This window comes from Camelus bactrianus, chromosome 1, assembly GCF_048773025.1.
Source record: "Camelus bactrianus isolate YW-2024 breed Bactrian camel chromosome 1, ASM4877302v1, whole genome shotgun sequence".
NCBI lineage: Eukaryota > Metazoa > Chordata > Mammalia > Artiodactyla > Camelidae > Camelus > Camelus bactrianus.
The window spans coordinates 19,450,050-19,462,106 of record NC_133539.1 but is presented as its reverse complement, the minus strand read 5'-3'; the positions used below and the strand labels follow the sequence as shown (position 1 = coordinate 19,462,106).

Here is a 12,057-nt window from a genome sequence, read left to right as displayed (position 1 = left end):
CACACATTTCTGGAGGCTAGAAGTCCAATCTCAAGGTGCCAGAAGTGTTTCTGGCGAATTTTGTCTCATTGGTTTGTAGATACTGCCCTCTCACTGTGCACTCTGTGACCTTTCCTCTGTACCTGCAGAGCGAGCTCTGGTGTCTTTTCTTCTAATAAGAAAGTCAGGCCCCACTCTGATGACCGCATTTAGCCTTAATTACCTTCCCAAAGATTCTATCTCTAGATACAGTCACATTAGAGATGAGGGTTTCAATAGTTGAATTCTGTGGGAGGACACGATGCAGTCCATAACAGGCAGGTGTAAGTTCATGTTGAAATGACAGACTAATCCGTCATCCGTGCTTTACTTCACCTTGCCACTTTTCAGTTTTTAGAATAGCTCATAATTCTCCATAATCAATGTCAAGTAACATTTTATGAACTGACACTTGAATATCTTACTCATATAAAGCTCTCATGTCATTTAATCTTCTGCCTAAACGGCATTCCTCCCCACCCCAAAGTGAAAACTGCCATTGTTGTTACTTTTATACATAGCTAGGTAATCTGGTGGTTAAAGCACTGACCTTGAGCTACACTGTTTTTTGTGGGTGTGTATACTATTTTCAAAAATTAAATTCAAATCCAGAGTAAATAATATAGACATGTAACTAACCCAATTTAAAGATAAAACAAAACAAAATAACAACAACAGCAACAACAACAACAAAAGCAATAATAACTGTGACTAATTTTGATTACTAGCATCTACAGTTGCCTGGATAGTACCTGGTAATTATTTTTGTTTACTATTTATTATAATAGTCATGTAATTGCTAATTTTTAAGAATATATAAAAACTGTAAAAAAATCAAGTTTAATATTAATAACAAATTGGTCAATAATAGATGTCTTGAATTAATTTTTGAAGTTTTCCCTTTTTTGATTAAATATTTGTATTCATTTTTAACTTAAGAATTTTAAAACATAGCAAAACATTTTTTGAATCTTTTGGGTTCCTGCCATGCCAATAAATGCACTTCTGAGGTTCATTCAAATCTGTTCCTTTGTTTTTCCTGAGCACTCTCCTCAGGGAATAGTATAACTTTTCAATGTATGAGCAAAATTTGATGCCAGAAGTTTCCAACAGGTTGATTGGAATAATATTCTGCTCTGGATCATCTGCATTATTATTCCTTTTGGTCCAAGTAAAGATGCTGTTAAATAATTGGTTTTCTCACCATGGAATACACAGAAAGAGGAAATCAAGTTTTGGAAGATTTAGGAAAGAGACTAAAGAACTCCTTTATTAGCATTGTACTCTCAGCATATATTTTGGTGTTCGAAACTGTGTCTGTTAATCTATTATATTCTATCAAAGTCCAGCATCTTAAGTAAAATGAATTATATTAACCGCATATTTAAATATGAAGAAGTGGTGTCGTAAGTAGATGTTCCTAGCACTTTGTGGATAAATATCAACAATAATTTGCATATTTTAACATTTAAGTATTTTTAAAACAAACAACATATATCTCTGTTGTATATTATTATGTATTTTGATAAAATTATCTATTATTTCACTGTGCTGGGATTGGATGTAAAACCACTACTGGACTTTACTTTCATACAGCTTCTCTATAACGCACCAGATATTCTGCAGGGCACGTGATTTGGCCCGGTTATGTCGAGATCTGTATTTTATTAATAGTCTGTGCTACTAGGAGTATTTTCTGTATTTGTTAATCATACAGCATGATAAAGGTATTATTTATTTCAGAGAGAATTATTAAACTTTTGTTCTTGAGAGGTGAACTGCCAGGAACAGTAAAGCAAAACAAAACTGAATTGAGACTTTTAAAAATTGTTCCACTGAAGACAGATACATTTAAATTAGTTTATTACTCCTGAGGAGCTGTGCAATAGTCAGGATTCTTTGACATGGCTCTCCATCTTTGCATCGCATTGATTCAATGCACATTCTTCCCTAGTGGTATACCATACAAATAGCTCTCTCATATATCTGTATAATAACGTGTTTTTTTGGTCAAATTCTTTTCTCACTAGTAAGATTATTTTAGAGTTAAAATAGCTTTGTATGTTGAAACCTGAATGTAAGAAAATTAATATTTTAATCACTTAGAAGTACTTATATAAGAGCTGTTAAAGCTCCTAATCCTCAAACGTATGATCTCTTCCTAGATGGACAACTGACTAGAGAATGAATGACACAGCTTTTTTGTACTCTTTCAGAATTATCATCGTCAGTGGACCTCAAAATTGCACGTTTAGTTAATAGCCTCCCATTATCACAAAATCATCTTCCCCCTTTTGGATAGAGTTGAAATTAACAGCAACTCTTGTTGTAAGCATATTCTCTCTTAATTATAGTTACTGGGATTGAAAATTATATCTATTACTATCATCAAATCTCTTCTCTGAATTGATACTTCAGAATTTTGGTACGTTAGAATTACAGGGTTGGTCCCACAGTTCAGCAAGAGAATCATGGAAGGTTAACTTAATTATGGATTTCCAATCTATAAAGATTGAGGTCAGCAATTTTCCCCCTAAACTGAAAGAGAATGATAGGAATTGAACAGAAGTAGAGGCAAGATACTGTTATTAGGTATCAAGATAATGTCCCTGTCTACAGGGATTGCTACACAGGGCGATTCTTACAAAATCTCTTCCTGGAAATATTTTTCTCTTGAGTGTGTCCTCATCCTTTGTTAATATTTTATATTCAATACAATCATAAAAAGAAGAGAAAGCTGACATATTTTGAGTCTTTCTTGAACTTTAAATCTGCCTAATTTTAGGCTGAAACTCAGAAAACAAATAGGTATCAATGTCTCTGGTACAGGATTCCTGTTTTCAAAGTCAAGTCTGCAGCAATTGCAGAGTATATATTTTTCAAACTGTGTGCTAATCATATATAAATATCTAGTGATTTTCTATTTAGTAGATACAACAAAATGATGACATTTATCTACTTAATAAATTGATAGATAAACTCTATTTTACTTAGTCCTATAGATAGTATAGGTCCATGGATTACATCTGTAAAGGAGGTAATGCTCACTTGAAACAGAAAAAGACTTTTAGCAAGAAGTTATGAATAATTGAATATGCGTAAAGATAGTAAGCATTAAGGAGTCTATTTTAAAGCTTCCGTGATGTTGTTTTAAAATTGTTAAACTTTTCTTATTATAATAATTTTAGATTGCACCTACATCTGACAATGACTTTGGACGATATAATTGCACAGCAACTAACCGTATAGGAACAAGATTTCAAGAATATATTCTTGCTTTGGCTGGTAAGTATAGCACAGTAATTTCTGTGATCTCATAAAATATTTCTGGAAGCAATAGCTTTTACATTTTAATAAGTCTGATCTAGGTTATGATTAGAAAGAAAGAATTGGCGCTTAAAAATTTGGAACAGTTGTATCTGACATATAGTGAGGACTTAAACTGTATTCACTAATCAAGATTCATTTTAAACTTTTATCTAATTCCCTCAGCTTTATCTGTGATATATCTAGGAAAGAGGTAGGAAATATATGTCCTAAGAAGTCATCTTACATGTCACGTAAAGCAAGAATCCTGTCCAAAAAAATAAATAAATAAAAGACATTTAGAGAAAGTAAAATTAATCTATTTTAAAATTTTAAATTTGAAAGTACAAAGGCAAATGGAAAAATGTTGGTTATATAACTTTTGCTGAGATATATTTTATTTTATGTATATAAAAACATTCTAGCTCTTTACCTAAAGCTTAGCAATATAGAAATAATAATCATGTAAAGTAAAATTCACTTTAAATGGAAATTTGCTATGTTTTTATTTATTTTTGTGTGTATATATATATATATATATATAGACACACACATATATATATAAGCATATATATTATAGAATTTGTCATTATGTTTTACAGGACTGATTATAAATCTGAAAGTATATATGTTTTATACTTTATATAGCTCAGATGATGCAAAAACATGAGTTATTGTCTTTTAAGTCTAGGTAGAGAAATAGACAGTTACTGTTATGTTATTTTTTAATAGAATAAATTTTTTAATAGAGTAATATTTATTTAATAGACTAATTACTATTTGATAGAATAATAATTATTTAATAGAATAAATAAAAAATCTATTTTAATAGAATAAATAGATTCCATGAAAATGTTTTAAAACATTTTCAAAGTCGAGTTCTAATATATAACTGTAATTTTATATTGTTATGTATATACTTATTAAAATACATTATACATTATTAAAATAATGTCATTAATTGTAAAGATCAAAAGGAAAATTTAAACATTTACAAAGCTAATAATCACATCATTATGTAACTGGAAAACCTGGCTATTCTCCAATTTAACTTTTATTTTACTACTCTGGGAGAGAAGGGAGGGAGGGACTGTGTGAAAGGGTTTTAGGGAAGGAAGTAAGAAGGAAAAGGTTAAGATAAGAGGGAGTTAAGGTAGAAGGGAAAGGGAGCAGGAAGGGATGAAGGAAGGAAGGAAATAAACCAGTATGTGTTGTCTTTCATGAAGTCATAAGAAACTAATCTCAGTGAAAATCATGGGAAATAGACTCCATGCATTTAGGCATATGAATAAACCATTATACAAGCCAACTAAATTCTAGGAAAATGAAATGTACTAAGTCATATCAAATTGACTGATAATAAATTGAAGTATCATCTGTAATAATAAGAAGCAATTGCTACTCATATGAACCCCAAGCCTTAGGAAATTAGGCGAATTTCCTTGTAATTAGTAGGAACCTTTTATAAGTAACTAGATACATGATCGATGGATCTGTCTATCTATCTGTCTGTCTGTCTATCTATCTATAATTACATTAATACCAATACACTATTATATATTGCATTTTCTTACAAATTACCCAGTTTCCTATAAGGTAAAATTTGATAAATGACCAAGACTTATTTGTATAGTTTTTAAGGGTCTGTAATTCTAGAAAAATATGCAAAATAGAACATTACATTGATGACATTTAAACAATCTTATTAAATTTATAGGAAATACTGTCTATACATCTTTGTATCTCATATTACTTACTGTAATTTTTTATTAAAAATATATTTGGTACATAACTTTCTAGTGAAGATTGGAAATTAGTGGGTTTCCCTCTTTCCAACCATAATAAAAAAATACAAAATGTGCATTCAAGTTAAGAGCTATTACGTTATCAGAAATATTTCTCAAAAGCTGCAATTCTCCATATAATCCAAAATATTGTGACAAATACAGGATAAGACTTTGTTTCAGAAAAAGATAAATTCAACTGAAATTGTTATGAAGATATAAAATGAATTAGGCACAATGTCTGAGGTGGGAAGCATGCATCAAAACTTATAAATGTGATTCCTCTGATAAGACCTCCTTATTTAATGCTTATAAAATTCAGTCATTCCTGAAGAATCTGAACACTGAAAGTGTAATGTGATTTCAAATTAACTATTATGAGAAACATTATGTAGAAATTTAAATATTTCAAAATATATGTTAATACTGTAACTAAATATTTCATTTCACTATTTGACCTAGTAAAACAGGTCAACCATTTGACATATGGTATTTGACACTGTAACAGATCACTTTGGTTCCAAAGAGCAATAAATTAAAACAGTCAAAATTTAGCATGAAATATTGTGCTATGTATTAAGTGAAAAAAAAGGAAAAGCTTTTTTACTTTCTTTTGTTTTAAAAATCTTTCCTTCCTCCTTCTCTTTCTTCCTTATTTTCTTCCTCTTTTTCTCTCTTGAATAATTAAGTTCTACATCTGAGCAATGTCGACATCTGTATTTGGGTGGGATGGTGCACAGCAGCCTGGCATGGAGTGTCAGACGCTGAGCAGAGTGGATGGAGTAAAGGGAGACTTATGTGGCCCAGTGTGAGGTGTTTGAGCCCATGTCAGGTGAAAAGGATGTCCATGTACCAAAACAGAATCAGCAACCCAGAGAAGAGTGTTGGAACCTGATCAGAGTAAGGAGGGTTCCAAATAAAGGAGCGGGGACAGTGATAGCTAAGTCATTTCTTCAAAAGTGGTTAAGATTATCGTCACTAACATAGGGTATAATAAGGCATAGTTATCTTGCCTTTGGAGAAATGAGATGCAGGTAGGGAATGGGCAAATTAGAATGAGCCTAAGCTAATGATGGGTATTGAGGGTATTGGTGTGGACTCTGGTTTTATATACGTAGATGGATAGAGAAAAGAGAAAAGAAATAAATGTGTGTAATAAAGGTAGTGGTGTGTGTGTGTGTGTGTGTGTGTGTGTGTTCAGCCATTTCTACAAGGAGTTTCTTCTTGTCAAGAATTTTATTTAAAAAAAAATTCTAAGCTAATTCTACCCACTCAGAGGACGTAAGAGCTGCAATATCCTAATAACAAAGAGCGCACCTGACAGCTGGATCTTGATTTTTAAATACCATCCTTCACGAGAGTAACCAGGGCTCTTTGTAAAAATGGCTGACTCTGGGAGTGGGACAAAGAAAGTACAAGATAAGCCTGGAATAATGTGTTGTGCCATAAAGAAAGGACATTTTAAAAAAAGGATGGGGTATGTTAAAAACATTCATTATCCAACTTTAACAAACATAATGTAAATTAATCCAGCTAGGGACTATCAGTGGTTGCTAACAGGTGTGTGAAAATTAAACAAGAAAAATTAAATCAAAATTGTCTTAAGGTACCTACCCCCAAATTATTAATTAATTACAAAATTAAAAAAAAAATAGCTTTCCAGTTGTTGGGACTAGCAGATCCCACTTCAATTAAGTGATCAAAGTTAGTATCACAGCAGTGAGAAAATCAAACTTGCACACTTCCAGAAAGAGGCGATGAGAAGCACATAGAATAACTACTGTGATATTTTTTGCCAAAAATGCATAGTCAGAATCTAGCACGAGGAAATGGAAGACAAATCCAAATTGAGGTACTTTCTACAAAATAGCCTTCAAAGTGTCAAAGCCATGAAAAACAGGAGTGTTTAAGGGAACTTTCCAGACTAAATGACAGTAAAGACACATAGCAAATAAATTCCATGTATGCATCCTTTTGTTATAAAGAGAATTATTTGGATAAGGATAAAATTTAGTTGCGGTCTTTGGATTAGATGGCAGTTTAATTGTTTCATAGATCTTCTGTTGGAGAATGTTATGCTGTAGTAAATAAATGCTAAATCTAGCATCAGGTCAACTTACTCTAAATGGTTCAGGTTAAAAAGAAAAGTTTCATGCACTCTTCTTGTAAATTTTCTATAAATACAATTTTTTTTAAAGAAACAAAAATAAAAAGGAAAGAAACTAAGACCAAAACCAAATATGTATAAGATAGAGCTACTTTAGTAAAGCAATAGCAGGGAGCGTATAGCTCAGTGGTAGAGTGCTGCTTGGCATGCACGAGGTCCTGGGTTCAATCTCCAGTATATCCATTAAAAATAAATAACTAAACTTAATTACCTTTTCCCCTCCAACAAGGTGAGGTCTTTAAAATTAAAAAAAAAAAAAAAAAAGAAAAGAAAAGCAACATATCTTGTGAACATAGGAGACATTTTGATAAATACCATCAATGTCTTCTGGGTGTTTGCATGCATAGTTTGATATATGATGCTGTCAGTGGCTTTAAAAATATTAAGAACAACACTTTCCATGTTAAATAATCATTTATTCATATGCAACTAGCATTTTCAAATATGCAGGTATAATTTTCATTCTAAAATATAACAATTTATTCAGACATCTCTTTTGATCTCTTAATAAGTGTGATGACAGCATAGTTCTTAACAATGGAGATAAAGTTGGTCACAGTGAAATTATAATAGGGCATAGAAATAGGCATAGAGATGCCCCTCATACTCATGAGGGGGATGTTTCACCTCCATGGTTCCCACTTCCCACTTCTTTTGCCATTACTGCAATAAAGTTCCAGTGAGAAGAGGGGAGTGATTAGCTAAACTGAAGCATGAGCACTCATCTCCGTAATTCTCTTAGCAGCTCAGTGAAGTATATGAGATGTTATACCCATTTTATAGAGGAAAGTTATGTTCACAAGCTATGAAGTAATATATAAAAACACAGTTTGTTATTATTGTATCTATTTTTATGATAATGATTTAAATAATTAGTGGGATCAAATATTGACTCAATCAAAGCACTCCCAAGGGCAGAATCTTCTTTTTATGGTACCATTTACTACACATGATCTTAATAGGTCAAATCCTTTTCTTTAAAGAGCATTTTTATTTTCACATTCTCACAAGTAACACCAAAGAACCTACAGCTGTTCCTTTCTAGAATTATTTTTTTTAATAGAAGATATTTCACTGTGCTTTGATTAAATCTGAAAAACCCTGAACAAGGTCTTTCTATTAAACTGTGATTTCATACTCATGGGCAAGAATTGGTCCTGTCCTCTTGGTCTATTTCCCATCTTTAGAAAACTGAACTAAATACTTTTAAAAATACCTTTTATCAAAATGCCAAATACAAATAAAATTAGAGATAGAGACAGATTTTTTTAAAAAGATTACATCATGAAAAATGTTTCTTCGAATGTACCTGCTAGTAAGAATCTTACTTTCTAGGTAGGAAGCATACTTTGTTTTTTGATTTAAATACCTATGTTGGAGCAAATTTTAAAATGTAGAACAAATAAAGGTAAATGAAATTGCAACTATATAGTTAACAGTTATCATCCCTTCCTTAAAGTTTTCTTCTTCCAATACATCATGATCTGACAAGACATTCTGTGTATTTATACATGTATTTTTAGACGTTTTTCTTGAAACATTTTAACTTTTAAACTTCATCAAATGATTTTATTTGTAATTTTCTTTCATCATTGCCATATTTAACTTTTAACTGTAAACTTTTCATGTTAAACCTTAATACAATGATTTTGCCTTTTCTTCATTAATTGACATACTTTTCTAATCAAGTCACCTTCTCCGGGACAGTTTTAGGGGTGGAAGTCTGCTGTAAGCTGTCTGCTAGTAACTGGGGACAGCCTGCCTCAGTCCTGAAAGGGTTTCCAAGGTGCCACAGCAGCCTTTACAAAACGTACCTGTAAGACTGCTGTGAGGACTAAGTGAGGAAATGTAGTCAAGCACCAGCACACAGTGTGTGTAGTTAACAAATGTTACATAATTACTGTTCTAGCCAAATGATAGTTCATATTGTTCACGTTTCCTTTAGGTACAAGTAAGTATGTTGTTGTCTCTTTAGACGTAATACATAGCTTCAGACATCACAGACAGAAGCACAGTAAACTCTAATGATGGGATAGTGACCTGTTTGTTTTGGACACCACATTTTTATTAAAAATTTCATTTGATTTTGCCATTTTTTTCCATGTAGTATTTTTTCCTACGTCTTTTCACACAGACTGCTATTAAGTAAGGTCTCCTGCACTATGCTTCACAGTTGATTTTTTTTAAAACCTCAGTTCAGGACTCTGTACTTACCCCTGTTAGATCTCATCTTGTCCAGTTGAACTTGTCATTTTAACCTATGGAGACCCTGTCAAATCCAATATTTTTGCTCTCTTTCCAAGACTGATTTAATTCACAAATATCATGAAGCAGTTATCTGTATTTTCACCTACGTCATGGGTAGGCCTATCCAAGTCATTTTTGAGAACAGAGACCTGCCTACAGGTTAAGCTGTATCAATTGAACAGAATTCTGTAGATACAGAATTATAGTCACTCTACATGCACTTGAACCTGGACCACATTCTATCCCTTGTTCCATAAAACTTGAAAACAGCTTAAAATTAGTTTGCTTGAAAATACGTTTAATGATCTAGTTTGGAAAATCTACACCTTTCTCTTTTTTCCTATACTATAAGGCACATTTTTCTTTGTCTGTAAAAACTATTTATGACATCTTCTTAATCTCCTAATTCCCATACTCTTCTGAAAAAAAGTAAACTGGTATAACTGGATATTATTTTTAGGGATCCATGCTTGCATCAATTGCGAATCATTTGTTTTATTCACTCCATGTATAAAAGTGAGTTTCTAGTAGGTGCCAGGCACTGTTTTAGACCTTGAGAATCTGAAGATAAATAATACATAGCACTTGATTTTTACAAATAAGTTAGAGAATAAAAGATATGAGTTGCATTAGAAATATGAATCAAATGCTGGGGAACATAAAATAGAATTCTGATTATAATTCTTGGGGAAGCCTTCAGAGAGGTTAACTGTTGAGCGGATTCTGAAAGAGTGAGTACAAACAGGTCCAATGAAGAGTAGAAAACTAGAAAGAATCAAGTGCTGTGAAAAGGCATGGATTGTAAAGAAATGAGTATTGAATCGAAGTCTGGAGGGCTTCAGTGGTAGTGATAGAAATAGAAGGTTAGTGAGAAATCAAATCATGAATCTCCTTAAAAATGTTCATCTTATTTACACTCTGTTTCACTGTGTATACAGAAGGGATGTTTGGAGTTTTTAGTCTTAAAGCATTATGATCCACTTATCATGAAATAACATAGCATTTTAGAGACTGATTTCAACATAGCACGGGGTTTCTGTGTTTCTCTGAACAGCCTAATATATATAAATGTTAACTCATTCTAAAGTAATGTTCACTGTTCCAGAAAAAATATATATATATACACACATATAATTAGACAAATAGATTGCTTTTATTTTGGTCTAGTGTCAATATTTTAAAAAATGTCTTTTTTCCTTCTTTTCTTTTTCTTTTATCTTTTTTTGCTGCAGTGGAACATAACTTTATCTTCAAAAAATTGTCTTGACCTTAAAAATCCTTCTGGCTACTGCAACAGTTCTCCCCTACTGCATCATTTCTGTTAATAAACTTCACAAAGGAACAGACTGTATTTGCTACATCTAATTATTTTCATCTTATTCTGTCACAAACATTTCCAGTCTGGTTTTTATCTCCACTGATCTGTAGATCCTACTATTATCATGGTATCCGTTGACCTTTTCATGCTCAACCCAGTGGTCAATTCTCAATCCTCATACTTCTTGATCCAGCAACAGAATATTATACAACTGAGTGTTTTGTTTTTCTCCTTGAATCATCTCCCCAGCCCCCATCACAGCCGTCATGTCACCATGCTTTCCTGGATTTTCTTCTTCCCCACTGGGCTCTTTTTGGTCTTCTTTCCTAGTTGTTCCACATCTCTCTGAACTTTAAAAATCATTGTGCTTTAGTTTATGAGGTTTCTTTTTATTTTATCTATACTCACACCCTTGTTATTCTTCTAAATTTTTTGGATTTAAATACCACCTAGACTCTGGAAACTCCAAAATGTATCTTGAGCTTGGATATTTTCCCTGAATGCTATACTTTTATATCAAGCTAAATTCCCTCTCCACCTAGATGTTCTATAGCCAATGCAGATGTCCAGATGTCCAGAGGGAAAAGCTAATCTCCTATATTCACCCCTACATACCTTCCTTTGGCATTCTTATTCATCTCAGTAAATGGCAACAGTCTATTTCCAGGTGTTCAGGTCAAGAGACAACCAGTCATCCTTGGTCTGCTTATTTGCTTTGCCCGTAACCCAACCCTTTAACAGGTATTGACTTTACCAACAAGGTATTTCCAGGGCCTCATTGTTCTCAGGAAATCAAGTTCTATATTCTAGTTTTTGTTTGGTTGGTTTGGCTTTGCTTTTAATGTAGATTTTTGCAAAAATTTCTCAACTAGCTTTCCTGCTTTGGTCTATGCCTCCATCTCTAGAGTGGAATCTAAATAAAAAATCAAGAGGGCTTATTATTATTAAAAAATAAATAAAGTATAATTCTCTTCTGTTGAAAGCATTTCAGTGGCTTACTGTTTTGTTCAGAGGTGAAGCCATAGTGATTATAAAGGTCTGTCAGGCTTCCCGAGGTTTCCCATCACTCCATCCCCACTGCCCTTCCCTGGACTCCGTCTCCTGTCGCTGCACGTTGCTCATGCTGCTCTCCACAGGCCACCCCCTTCTTCAAACACTCATTTCATCTCTGTACTTAGTCTTTTCTCTCTCTAATACTTTCATGTGAGTCGTTTTCT

General features: G+C 32.7%; 1 protein-coding gene across 2 annotated transcripts in view; it reads left to right on the top strand.

The window, feature by feature from the left end:
• Positions 1-12,057, top strand: part of NCAM2 (neural cell adhesion molecule 2) — a 436,725-nt gene that overhangs the window by 339,440 nt on the left and 85,228 nt on the right. For both annotated transcript variants that reach the window (XM_010960127.3, XM_045520720.2), the window contains exon 11: positions 3,207-3,303. In XM_010960127.3, coding sequence (XP_010958429.2) covers positions 3,207-3,303 — 97 coding nt within the window. The remainder of the gene's footprint in view (positions 1-3,206; positions 3,304-12,057) is intronic.